The sequence below is a fragment of the Vigna unguiculata genome, chromosome 8, assembly GCF_004118075.2.
Source record: "Vigna unguiculata cultivar IT97K-499-35 chromosome 8, ASM411807v1, whole genome shotgun sequence".
NCBI lineage: Eukaryota > Viridiplantae > Streptophyta > Magnoliopsida > Fabales > Fabaceae > Vigna > Vigna unguiculata.
Window position 1 is genome coordinate 35,287,655 of NC_040286.1, and position 13,143 is coordinate 35,300,797.

General features: G+C 31.9%; 2 protein-coding genes across 2 annotated transcripts; one reads left to right on the top strand and one right to left on the bottom strand.

Moving 5' to 3' along the window:
• The first annotated feature begins 925 nt into the window (after positions 1–925).
• On the top strand, positions 926–1,951 carry LOC114195159. Its single transcript, XM_028085550.1, has one exon. It carries the CDS (start codon positions 926–928, stop codon positions 1,949–1,951), a length of 1,026 nt encoding a protein of 341 aa, XP_027941351.1.
• Positions 1,952–2,362: 411 nt separating this feature from the next.
• Positions 2,363–6,657, bottom strand: LOC114194508 (F-box protein At2g26850-like). The gene is made up of 5 exons (XM_028084779.1): positions 4,868–6,657; positions 4,625–4,704; positions 4,285–4,463; positions 4,016–4,090; positions 2,363–2,826 (listed from the first exon to the last, which is right to left on the bottom strand). The coding sequence occupies exons 1-5, from the start codon at positions 5,543–5,545 to the stop codon at positions 2,639–2,641; spliced, it is 1,200 nt and encodes a 399-aa protein (XP_027940580.1). The 5' UTR covers positions 5,546–6,657; the 3' UTR covers positions 2,363–2,638.
• Positions 6,658–13,143: the final 6,486 nt, after the last annotated feature.

Sequence of the window (13,143 nt, forward strand, 5' to 3'; positions counted from 1 at the left end):
TACAAGATTTTTCAATTTTAATTTTGAAAATACTGAAATTACATATATGATTTTTTTATTGCATATCCTGAAATTCGGTGCCAATGTACGAATTTTATGGATATATATATATATATATATATATATATATATATATATATATATATATATATATATATATATATATATATATATATATATATATATATATTCCCAATAGTGTAGACTCCTAAGAAGGGTGAAAGGGTAATAGTCCCACTATATTCATTTGTCCATATGACCTGTGACAACATAGGAATGTCCTATGTCATAGGTAATAGGAAGTTGACCAAACATGCATTAACAATATTTTTTTTTAAGAAATTTTTTTAATTTAATTAATTGTTTGAATTTGAATAACTCCATGGACCAAAGTTGGTTATAGAAAAGCTTGCTTGAATTTGTTATTGGAACAATATTTTGATATCAGAATTTTTATTAAGATATTTTAGCAAAGGTTATCCACTGACACAGTCAAATATTGTTAAAATAAACTTTTTTTTCTTCTTGTTATTATGATCTTTTGGTATATTCTATGATATGTACAATGGAGAGTATATGAAGATAAATTATAGGCTTGGTGTATTGTGCAAGATTGTTATTAAGAAATCATAAGAAGACAACAATAGGGTCATGATAAGAAGCAAAGATCGTGAATTAAGTTGCTTAGAATTAACATTAACTTGCTTGAAATTTATGAAATGCAGAATTAATATAAGGCCAACACAGAAAGAGACAGAAGAGCAGAAAAACTCCATTTAATTCAGGTAGACCTTTGAACTTTGAACATTACTTTCAGAGATCACAACAAAGTTCTTCAAATATATATAATTCAAATCCCTTCATTTCAGGAACAACAACAACAATCCCTACACAAGTCTGTTAAGGTTTGTGTTGTGTTTGAAACATGACAGACAACTCTTGCTGTAACGAATCATGCTACACGAGTGCATGTAGTTTCATCTCAGAAATGTATTTCTACAGTGAACCAAATAGTCCTACCAGCAGGCTCAAACTGAGATCACCCTTTGATTCTCAAACAGACCCCACAACAACACCGACGGAAACAGCATATGAAGATTCAGACTTTACTGGGGATGAGTCTGAATTTGAATTTGAAACAAGTCGCAGATTCAATGTTAGTGTGAGTGAGTTGGACTCTGAGAGAAAGCAGAAGGATGAGAATCCTTTTGGTGATTCATTGCAGACTATGGCATTTGCTGATGAGCTTTTCTGTGATGGCAAAGTGTTGCCACTGATGCCACCTCTCAAACTTCCTCCAAGGCTTCACAAAGTTGAAGTTGGTAGCATTTACAGATCAAAACTCATGTCTTCAAGGTCTTCTTCAAGGTCCTCGGTGTTTAGACTTCGGATTTCACGGCATAACAATGACTCTGATCCCTTCATGGTGGCTTTGGAGAATGTGAGAGGAGAAAAGAGAAGAAAACATGTTTTCAGGAGGAGTAGATCACTTTCTTCATTCAGGGGTTTCAGGCACAAGTTTAAGAAAAGTGTGAGAGTAGCAAAGTCAAGTCAATCACAGTGTAGTGACAGAGCTGAACTGGTTTGTGAGGAGGTTCAGAAAAAGGAAGCATCAGAAAGAATGAGTGTGCTATCTGAGTCGAAAGGATTGGTGTTTGCTAGAAAGATGAGACTGGTGGCATCAGTTTCAAAACTTGGTATGGGAACAAAGAAAGATGAGAGAAAAAGTGGGTTTTGGAGAAGGAATAAGAAGAGGGAATACATAAAGAAGTTTTTGTTTCGGCTTCGTAACATGGGAAAAGCCAATGCTCAGAGCAAGTTAGAAGATAAAATGGAAGCACAGGACTTGAAAGGTGTGACATCTACAGAATCAAAGCAATGTGATAGAGAGTTAACCAAAACAAGAATGGTATGCCACAAGCCAAAGATTTTTTCCCTGTTTGGGTTATGAGGAGGAATCATACAACGTGTCAGTAGAATATAGAAGTTATAGCCGAAAGGAATGGTGAAAATTAAAGTTTATAATTCCTTCTTTTTGTGTAATAGCTTTTGACTATACTTTACCATTTTATACTGTCTTGTAAAGCCTATGGTAGCAATGCTATTCAGAAATTGGTCATGTATATCGATTTTTGTTTGTAGTTTTTCGCAAGTGAATTTTCATATATAACAATCTGCATACTCCCTTTATAGCCTTTTTTCTTCTTGCATCAAACAAAAACTCTGAATGGATATTAGGTGCAATGCAACTCCATTTCAATCATAAATTATATCCAAAAGAAAAACCAATTAGCGTAGAGAGTGAACTTTTTAGGCATGTTGTTATCTGATTTCAGCGCTTACTAAGTTGAGAAAAAGCAGATAGGTTTTAATTTAATCTTCTATATGTTGTGGAATGAATATTCTACAGCAGCAGTGCATAAATGAGTAATTTACATTGATTGAAATCACAGGCTAAAGTTGACCATGAAAAAAATGTATCAATAAAAAGGGGAAGTGAATATAGGATAGTCTCAAACACTCATTTGGCTGAATGAGAATCCTATATCCCATTTTCTCTAATTCAGAAGAACCTGCTCTGCCAATGCTCCATAAGAATGCTAGTCTTGCCATAATGCTATGTGGAAGATTAATCAGATCAATCCAAGGTTTCAGAAGGCCAAAGGCTTTTCCAAAGAGAAATCTCAGCCTCGGTCTTAAGCTTTCTGATTCCACCATAAAACCCATCTGCTTCATTTCCTTCTTCTCTATGATCTTTTCTACTGATAGTTGTCTTCCTCCACCGTGAGTCAGAAGTGTATTGATTGAACTCTAACACCACCATGTCTGCAACCAACACATAATGCAGTGTCAAATCAAATAAACCATATTTGAATCCTAAGAAAAGAAATGTAAACATACAAACCCTCATGCCATGACTCACAGAATTGGCATGTGCAGTTTTCATTTTGGCCCATTTTTTCAATATTGGTGGAGAAAAGTTTTTGATGGTAATATATGTATGGCTGTGTGGTCCACAGCATCACATAGTCCAGTCCAAAACCCCAAAACAAAAACAGACAGGAACATGTGTAAAAACTGTCATCATGCTTGCACAAAGTGATGAAGGAATGACAACAGAGTTTATCACAAAAAGGTTTTCTGTCAGAAAGATAACAGCTAAAAGCAATGTGTAATCATGGCCAGGAAGTTAGTGTTTTTGCATTATTATTATTCTCCTATTGCTACTGTTATCCATGGTTAAGGGAATGCTAAATGAAACATCAAATTGGGTAGCTAAGTAGAGGTTGTGGATTATTCTGGTCGTATCAGATAATGGAAGCAAACTTTTGAAGCTTATAGTGACATTGGTATCCCCACATTACATAAAAGGAAAACAGAACCTACAAGAGAAACTAATTTAATTTTGTTTATTGTAACATAGTTGGCCATGAATGTATCCACTGAGACATAAGTTATCAATGTGTTGGTGGAATTATGACATGAGGACCATGATATGTCTAGGGGACCAATCATATACCATAGCTGGTGGTCCAAATTTTGATATATTATCAGGAAAGGAACCTAGCACAATTTGTGGTATGGTCTGCCATAGTGATCTTTACATTCAACTCATTCTTTTCACCATTTGTTCTCCACAATCAAAAACATAATGATGGTAAATAACAAAACTTCAAAACATCAATCCATAAACCAATATACTTCAACCTTCACTCAATTCCTTTTTCTTCAAAATTCTGCAAGGGTTGTTGTTACCTTTTTTGAATGTTTAAACATTATTCAGTTGAATTGAATCCAAGACAACACAATTCATCTAAATTCTAGAGTCATTCTTTCAATCATTCCCTAAATCACATCCTCCTTATTTTGATCCACTTTACTCAGAAAATAGTTCAACTTGAACTGAGGAACAGAACATTGATTAAATGAATGATAGAAGGTAAAATCTACACAGCCACGAAATTATAACTAATGATGAAACACATTCATTTAAAAGGAAAAGTCATGAACTCACCACTACTATGACAGCGGCAGTAACTTTCGTTCCCATTGCATAACTCCAAGTGGCCTACAATACCATACCACCAACCTGCCATAAAGGTGCATTTCATCACGCAACTATTCAAAGAAAGGGTAATTAAATGTAAACGATGACCCATAAATAAAATTAAGTAATTAGTATTATCAAGTTTTGATTTTTCTGTCCATGGTCATTCTTGTTTAATGTTTTTGCTTAACAATCACAAGACTATCTATAATAACAGTAAAAGTAGAAGAACATACCATAAGGAAATTCTTTGTTCCTTCTCCATTGAATCTCTACGTGATCGCCTGGATGCAAATCATGCAGACAATCGGAGACATGAAGATCATGTGGAGGAGTATCAATAGGTGGTGCTCTTAGCCTTTCCCATGGAATGCCATGCTCTACTGCAACAGCCCTTCTTCCATGTGGTGGATACCTGAAACCGATAATTAATCAATAATTAGGCCACTAGATCTATCCTATTTTTCTTCCTTTTTTTAATAATCCTTGTAGAAACTCTTCAAAACATGCAGAGAATTTTTCTTTCAGTGGCTGATGGGAACAAACATAGAACCACCAAGAATCATGTCCAATTACCTGGCTTGGAAGGTGTCAGTTTGAGGATCATAGCTAAGTTCAGCATCATAGCAAGATAACATAAATCCTACATGGCCATTCTGCAAGAAAAAAGAAAGGAAAAATTGTTACTAACAAAAACAATAACTTTGTATTCCAGTTAACATAAAAATGGAAACTTGATTCAGTATTGAGGGTGGCATGATAGAATACAAGTTTTGGAAAGGAATAGGCGCAAAAGGGTTGATTCAGAAGTGTAGATACCTCACGGTTATAGACCTGAGCAGGAAACCAGAAGTCGCCAGTCTCAAGAGCAAGATACCATCTCATGAGTGAATCAGGAGGCAAATAAGTTGACTCTTTGCCAGTATTATTTGTATCCACCTTGGTTCTCATCCATGAAAAAGGCCAATGAAGGGACACAAGCCTCATCAAGCTCCTCTGCCTGCCATATCTAAGAGTTTCAGCATTCCCTTTAGAAGCAACATGCCATTTCCACTCCCTATAAGCAGCTTCACCAATAACTCTACCCCATTTCTGTTTCATGTGCCTCTCCCAGAGGTGATCACTCACACACCTCTCCCTCAAGGAGCGGCAAACACTAGCCATTTGACAAAGTGGAGCTGGAGGGAGCTTTTCAAGAATGCATTCTAACACCAGGTCTGGCAAATCCAACACTGACATGTTTTGGGAGTCTTCAACACTCTCCACCTTGGAAGTAAGAGTCTTCTTGACTAGAGACATTGGTGTGGGAATTGGACAAGAAAAAGAAATCCAAAACTGGTTCCTAAAGAGCTTAGAGATGAACTTCACTAACAAGTCTTTGTAAAAAAAAGGGGAGATCAACCTGACCTCACCAGCCCATGATGGGAGTGGTTTGAGAGAGACGATAGGCTTTAGAAACAGAAAGAAGGAGATGCAGGTGATAAAGTATAGTAGCATTAGCACGGTTCACAGGTGAAGTTTGAGTTTGGCATATAGGATAACACAACCTTAATGCCAATTGTGCAACAACAATGGGGTATCAAGAGGAAAACCAAAATAACCTCACTACTTGACACAGATTAATGGCACACCCTCCCTTCCCTGTTGGAAAGAAACACAAGAAGCAAATTGGAACCTTCAAAAGAAAACACCTTTTAAAGATGGGGGTTTTATTGGTTCAATTAAAGCCCACCAAAACCCAATGGTGGGCCTCCTAGGCCGAAGTTAGATCAGAATAAATTAGGTAGACAACCACACGAATGAACCATGGAAATAAACCCACAGTAGTTGAATATTATAACTCTCTCTTATTGGCTTTCAATAAAGAGAGAGAACAACACAACAACACAACCGTGTAGTCAACCTAAACAGCTGTCATTCAATGAAGAATCTGTATACAGTAGTCCTCAGAAGATGGGAACATCAACACAGCAAGAAAAATGGAGGTGGGGGCACCAAGATCTGATAGCAGTTTATAACGCCTAGAAATGGAATTGAAAATGAAAAAAAGATGGAAGATGAGTCTATGCAACAAGAACCAAATATGTATGTATATATATATACGTATAAATATATTATATGTATATCTGCAGAATCTCTAAATCTTATTGGTATGTGAATAAATCTTCTGGGAATATAATTGGCGTGCAGCTAGAATAAAATAGATCTAGCTAGTTGGGAGTTATGCAGAAAGAGGCCCACAGAGCAGCCTCAAGATCCACAAAAACAATGGAACGAAGGCAAAGGACAATCTGTGAGATGGTGGGTAAGATTGATGGATAGACAGTTACAGAAGAAGAGGATTAAAAAGAGACTCTGGTGAAGAGGATAATGAAGGTGAAGGGTGGTAGGGCCTCCCCTCACTCCACCAAATTCTTCACCTCACCTCAATTATTATCCTCTCTTCTGCAAATGCAATCACACAATTCTCTCTCTCTTTTTCCTCTTGTTGTTGTTCTTGTTGTGTGTGTGTGTGGGGGGGGCAATATAGAGAACAATTGGTGGACAGTGAAAGGAAAAGGCAGAGTAATTTATGCACAAATAATGAAATGGGAGGCTGAGGTTACGTTAGATTTTTGTGGATGCCAAACACATTTCTACTCTTAAACATAGCCATGTCATCACCTATGGCTCTTCCTTTATCATGCAATCATCCACGGATTTCCACAAAAAATTATTCATAATTAAAACCATGAATTTTAAACCCTTCTATCAATAGTACTATTTTTATTTATTTATCTCTGCAAAATCTTGTACAACTTGTTTTTGTTGTTCCAAGTTCTACTTGGAGGGAAACGTGTCTGACTACAAAAGGCAACTACGTTGGATAACGTATATAGGACGAGATTCGTTAACGTTAAAGCTGCAGCTGAGGGTTCCGATCCTCTGCACCCGCGTCCACCGTAACAAACATCTTCTCCCGCACATCTCATCTCACACCTTTTCAAATATTTGTTCCTTGTTTGGATAATTGGACGGTGCGAAACCGCCACACTCTAACGTGAATTTGCGTTTGCTTAATTACTCTTATCATTGTCACTTTTACTTTTTTGAACGCAAGTTAACAAACACACCCTAAGTGTATCTCTAGACCACTTCTTTTTTTAAACAAAAAAACATGATAAAGACTAAATCAACTTTCTTTTTTCATCCATAAAATAAACTCATATTGCACTAACATTACGTTAATACTAAGTCAAATTTAAACTTAAAAAAAAAAAAAAAAAAACCTTGTTTGAGGTCAGTTCAAAATTAGTAAGTCAATTTAATGCATCACGTGTTTTGAACAATTTATTACTCGGAAAACACTTTTCTTTTTTTAAAACATGAGTAATTGCCAATTTTTAAATAATAGAAATTGACATATAAATATGTTTCATTAGTTATATTATTCTTTCAAGAATCTAATACGAAGATTGAGTTCGCTATTAATCTATAATTCAAAAATTAAACATGATTTTCTCATTTAAAAATTAATACTGTTTTTTACAGATTATTTAAAACTTATGATAAAATGTTTTCTTCAAAAATTCTCAATATTTAATGTATTTTTATGATGTCTATAGCTTCTATAGTAACAATAACAATAGTATTAAAAAAAAAAAACTTATAGTCTACCCTCTCTCTTTTTGTTAGCCGTTGTAAACTATATCACTAATAAGCTTTAATTATATATTATTTGCAGAAGAACCTAATATTATAGTTATCTTTCAGTGGACTAAGTCTCTTTTTAATTTTTTTAAGCTTGGATCAATTTATTTTTTATTTTAATTTTAAAGTAATACTAACACCGATTAACACGAGATAACCATTTATATTTTTTAAAGCAAATACTTTATAATTCCAATTCTAATTATGAAATAGGTGCATGGAGATCAATTCATAAAATAATTACTTGTATTGTCTAACTCTCTATTATTTATTTAATTTTAAAAAATACAGAAGATCATGGGTGTGTTTCTCCCTTCCCAAAGATTTAATATTTTAAATTTAATGATTTTAGAAAGAGAAAATATTGAATTATTGGTGCTCTCACTCTCAAAGTTTGGTGATATTGATATTGATATTGATATTGTGATTGATGTCTTGGGTGGTCCATCACCTCACCATATTCCATAACGCAATTCTTTCTGCATATAGAGAGAAGAATGCATTATTATTGAGATTCCCAAAGTGCATGAACATCATATAACTTTCAAGTGAACTCAAATTTTATGTAAATTTTATTCTTAACCCACTTTAAAATAAAAATATCAACGTATTAATAAAGTATTGGATACAATAATAAGTTTTTTTCTCGTGTTCAAATCTTTATATTTTTATTATAAAATTTATGATCACATCTGAATTTTCGTTTGGTTTGATATTATTGTAGAAATAATAATTACATTTTGAAATATTCTCTTCTGTCACAATTTTGTTCTTAAAAAATAATATAAATATAAAGGATTGAATAAATATTTAAACTGTTTTTTTAATCTCAACTCTTAAATGATATGAGACTTATTAAATATACTAAAACAATAATATATTTATAAGTTTTTTTTTTCTAAAATACTGAAATCTTTTATTTTTATTCAATGAAAAACTCTTTTACCTTTGTTCAATGAAAAACTTAAATTCAAAATTTTTAATTATATTTAATAAAAACTTATATTAATTTATATATGAAAATACAAACATAATCTCGTAAGAACATTTAAGAATTAGAAAAGAATAGTGTAGATAGTGTTAAGATATCTCCTAAATATATCGATAAATGCAATATTATTCATGTGTTAGTTTGACACTATAAAATATTGTGATCATGTCATTGGTTTATGATGCATGAGATATGAAAGGTGTAAAGTATTGACATGTATGTGTGATATTGGTCCTTGAATAATATGGTTGATATATGGAGCAACAATCGTTATCATTGTAAAAAAATGCACAATAAGTTCACTTTAATTTAATAATAACACAAGGTATAATTATTTAGGTAGAATAGGGCTAGATTTATAGGCTTAGGTTTAGGTTTAGCATAGCTATGATTTTAAGCATCACTCACTATACTTTCTTTCTGGTCCATGGTGGAGATCATTCATTAGGGTTTTTCTTATTTTAATTTTTCTATATATTTTTTCTTTTGGCTTTCAATATTAGATAGCTTCTGGATATTTCCCCTATCAAAGTTATTATACCTTCAAGAATGATAACTTTGTTTCTTTCTTCTTTTTGCATGTTCAATCTTGACACTTGAAAATCTAATTTAACCCACTGAAATTGAACCTTAAATTTTTTTTTTCTTTTCATCATTAAATTTATTTTAAGCTGGCTTAACCTATTTATTTTTCGAATTAAAATGTTCTTATATATTGTATCTTTGAAGAAACTATTTGCACATGCAAGTTGTTTGGAAACTATTTTTTAATGTTATCACGATCATGAGATTTTTTAATAGTCACTTTTACCAATATTTAAACTTTTTTAACTTAGGAATAGGACTTGTTCATCATCCAACTTATTTCTTTTGATAGTTTAATTAAAAGCCTAATCACTAGTAAAACAAAATTTAGAATATAAGACAAGCACTTTTCTTTGCCATATCTTATTCATGGCATCATGAAAATAAGACTAACAATTTTTTTTTTTTAAATAAAAAGAGAGGACACTTATTTTCTTTGATGCTATGCCAAATAATTCACATTACACTGATTCTAAATATAAATATATAACCTTTCTTATATTTTTAATAAACTTATATTTTTTCAATATATATATTAATCTATCTTATATTTGTAATCAAAAAAATAAAAAATAAAAGTATTCATCTTCTTACATTTAAATATAACTTTTTATAAAAAAAAAGTCGACTAATTTGTAAAGTATTATTAATTTTTTTATTAACAAGATGAGAACAATTTATTTATAATTAAAGTATGCAAATTTTAAAATATTTTTCATAATTTTCTATTTAACATTTAATCGATTTGATATATGCAAATAATGAGAGTGTCACTTTAACAAAATAGAAAAATAAGTTTTCTAAAAAAAATCCATTTAATGTTAAGAACTATAAATATTATTTTATTAATAATATTAAATATATGAGTGTTTATTTTAAAATTAAAAGAGAGGCGAGTGTTATTTGATACAGTTTAAGAAAGATAATTTTGTTTTCTTTGAAAATAAAGAAAAAGTAATAACATAAATAAATAAATAAATAAACAAGTGTATATAATTGCCAATCAAATGGTTACCAAAATGAAAAGGACATTGCATATTTTACATAAACAATCAAATTATCAGGTTGAAAAGAAAAATCAACTAAAGTTTCATTTAGAAATTAAACATCAATACAAATTGATAAATAATTCATATTAGAAATGTAATTTATTTTTGTTTTTTTGCATAAGCAATAGCTATCATCCTTGTTATATACGCTATGATAGAATGTTGACAATTCCTCACTAACATCTCAATCCATAAACTATTTGTTAGTGAAAAGACTATGAGTAATATTATGATTTTTCTTAATTCTCTAACTAGAAAAAAAAAATTTAAAAATCAACGATTAAGTTATGAAAACTTTTAAAGTCAAATGATAACAGTAATCAATGACTTTGTGCTAATAATGATAGTGCTCATAATTATGTAACAATGGAAAATCAAAAGTGGAAATGATACACAATTGTACTATAACATAAGCTTCTCATTCTTCGTAAAGAGTACAATGAGGAAGCATTATGAGTTTAAGAGATTCCAAAAATGCCAAACACTTAAACAAAACAAAAGTGAGTATGTTATGTCTGTTTAGAGATGTGAGATTCGCTAGGTTAGTTCGCTAGCCCACCAAGAAAAGGGCAGGTCGGATTGGAATTTTCAACTCGTTAACCAGCTGTAATCCGGTCCACTTAACCAGCTGTAATTCAGTCTGCCTGGCCTGCCCACCTATTTTTTTATGTTTAAAATTAAAAATAATTAAAAAATAATACTTTTTTATATTATATAAATAAATTACATATATAAAATAGATTTATAAACAAAATCTTTTAAAAAGTTAAAAAAAGTAAAAAAAAAATTAAAAAAAAAAGAGGTGGGCTAACGGGCCCGCCCTAAGACGGGACATGTTATAATATCCAGTCCGTTTATTGGTAGCAAGTCAGTTCGATCCTACCCATTTTTGGCGGGCCGGGCAAAAACGGGTCGGACTGGTTCGTTTTGCCTCCTATGTTTGTTTCATTCTGGTTTAGAGTGTATGGATTAATATTATTCTCAGTTCAAAATTTTAAGACAATAGATTTATAAATTTTTATTTTTATATAATGTTCAATTCTCTCATTTTTACTTAATATGAAACTTAGACTCATACTTAGATTTTCAACATTGTTTGAGTGGTGAGGTCGAGTTCATTTCTATTTTTTTTTTTGGTGTTGTTTTCTGTTAAACATTATATAATATTTTAAAAATCTTTTGAATATATTTTAAAATTTAAAATCAATGATTATAAATGTATTTTAAAGGTATATCAGATAAATAATACAAGAAAACTGAAAAAAAAAATTCATTTTTGGTGAGGTCAACAATTGGGATTGGATTGAGAGTGAAGTCATTTTGTGAGGAATTGAAGAGCAATGGTGGATAAGGGCACCTTAAAAGATTGAGACATTAAAAAAGTAACATTTTTTCTTGGGTCTGTGAAGTGGGCAACGTGGGTGAAGGAAAGCATAGTTAGAAAATTGCCCCTGCAATGGGTGAAGTCACTTAGCACATTAGGGAATGAACCCTTTGAGTGGGTTGTGACAGCACAAATAGTAAAATTGAATACAACTTTGAACTTTCATGGATCATTGAGTGGGTGTTTTGGATTTACTCAAAGGATTAATCTATTTGGTTTGAGTTATGATTGGAGAGCAAAAAAGGAAGTGCAAAACCTTATCTGAATGAACATTACAACAAAAGGCCAAATTCAAAACTCACAATAATGTCTGAAAAAGTTGTTTTTAACTGTGAAGTAAATGGGGTGAACAAATTTTGTTTGTTTTCATTTATTGATGATGATTTAAGCATAATACTGTGTTTGGTTAATTAGATTGATATTTGCACCAAGGCAAACAAGCTTTTGGTAGTTGTTCCCTAAAGTTTGAACATGTGATCCATCAAAGCCCCACCACCTTTGAGCTCACCTACCCCACACATTTTTCTCCATAAAAAATTATCTCTTTTCTTCTCTATCAATTTGAACCAGATGCCAAAACAGTCAACTTCATTTCTAGATGATCGTAAGGAAGCTTCTTTCTTTCTGCACTCCAAACGTTTGTTTTCTGTTATAGGAGAAACGTTTGGGGTGTAGAAACACCCCAAATATTTGTTGGTATAAGAGAAACGTTTGGAGTGCAGGAAGAAATTTGTGCTTTTAGTAACTCTTTATATTTTTTTTCTTGATCCAATTTTTGACTTTTTTCTTTCTGCACCCACAGAATGATTTTCTTCACCTTATTTGTAAAATGACAATTTTTTCCCTTGTGTCGCATCTCTCCCTCTCAATCGTGTGTTCGTCCTATATCTTCCAGCACAACGATGATGATACGGTGGAGAGGGTATTCTACTCATAGAGGTGCAAGAACTAATCATGGGGTGCAGGAAGCAAAAATCCAAGTTTTTGCACAAGAAATCCGTTGATGGAGGGGTTGGGCTGGGTTGGAATTGGGCTTGAATTTGTAGTTTGAAGATCCAAAAGGAGTATTCATGCATGCGTTTGGTTTCCCTAGCTTGAGTTCATTAATTTCAGTTCACTAAGATTCAAAAAGTAGTATAATTTAAATGATGAGGATTAAAATAATACTAAGATAATTAAGTTTAAGAACTAAAATCACAATAGTTAAGTATATTTCAGAAAAAAATTTAGATATAAATGTGATAATATCTTATACTTTCAGAAAACTAAAACTGTAGTTTACCCATGCATATTATGTGCAAAAGGCTAAAATAATAGTTATAGTTATAGTTATAGTTATTCTTATACATTTTAATGTATTTTTAATTAAATAATATCAATATAAATACATGACCAT

Bases quoted from the DNA above. Each gene is read 5' to 3' on its own strand.
- LOC114194508 (XM_028084779.1), bottom strand. From the start codon at position 5,545: ATGCTACTATACTTTATCACCTGCATCTCCTTCTTTCTGTTTCTAAAG. The intron at 4,705-4,867 runs GTATCTACACTT...TTTTTCTTGCAG, and splicing joins CTCAGGTCTATAACCGTGAG to AATGGCCATGTAGGATTTAT. The intron at 4,464-4,624 runs GTAATTGGACAT...TATCGGTTTCAG, and splicing joins ACTGACACCTTCCAAGCCAG to GTATCCACCACATGGAAGAA.
- LOC114195159 (XM_028085550.1), top strand. From the start codon at position 926: ATGACAGACAACTCTTGCTGTAACGAATCATGCTACACGAGTGCATGT.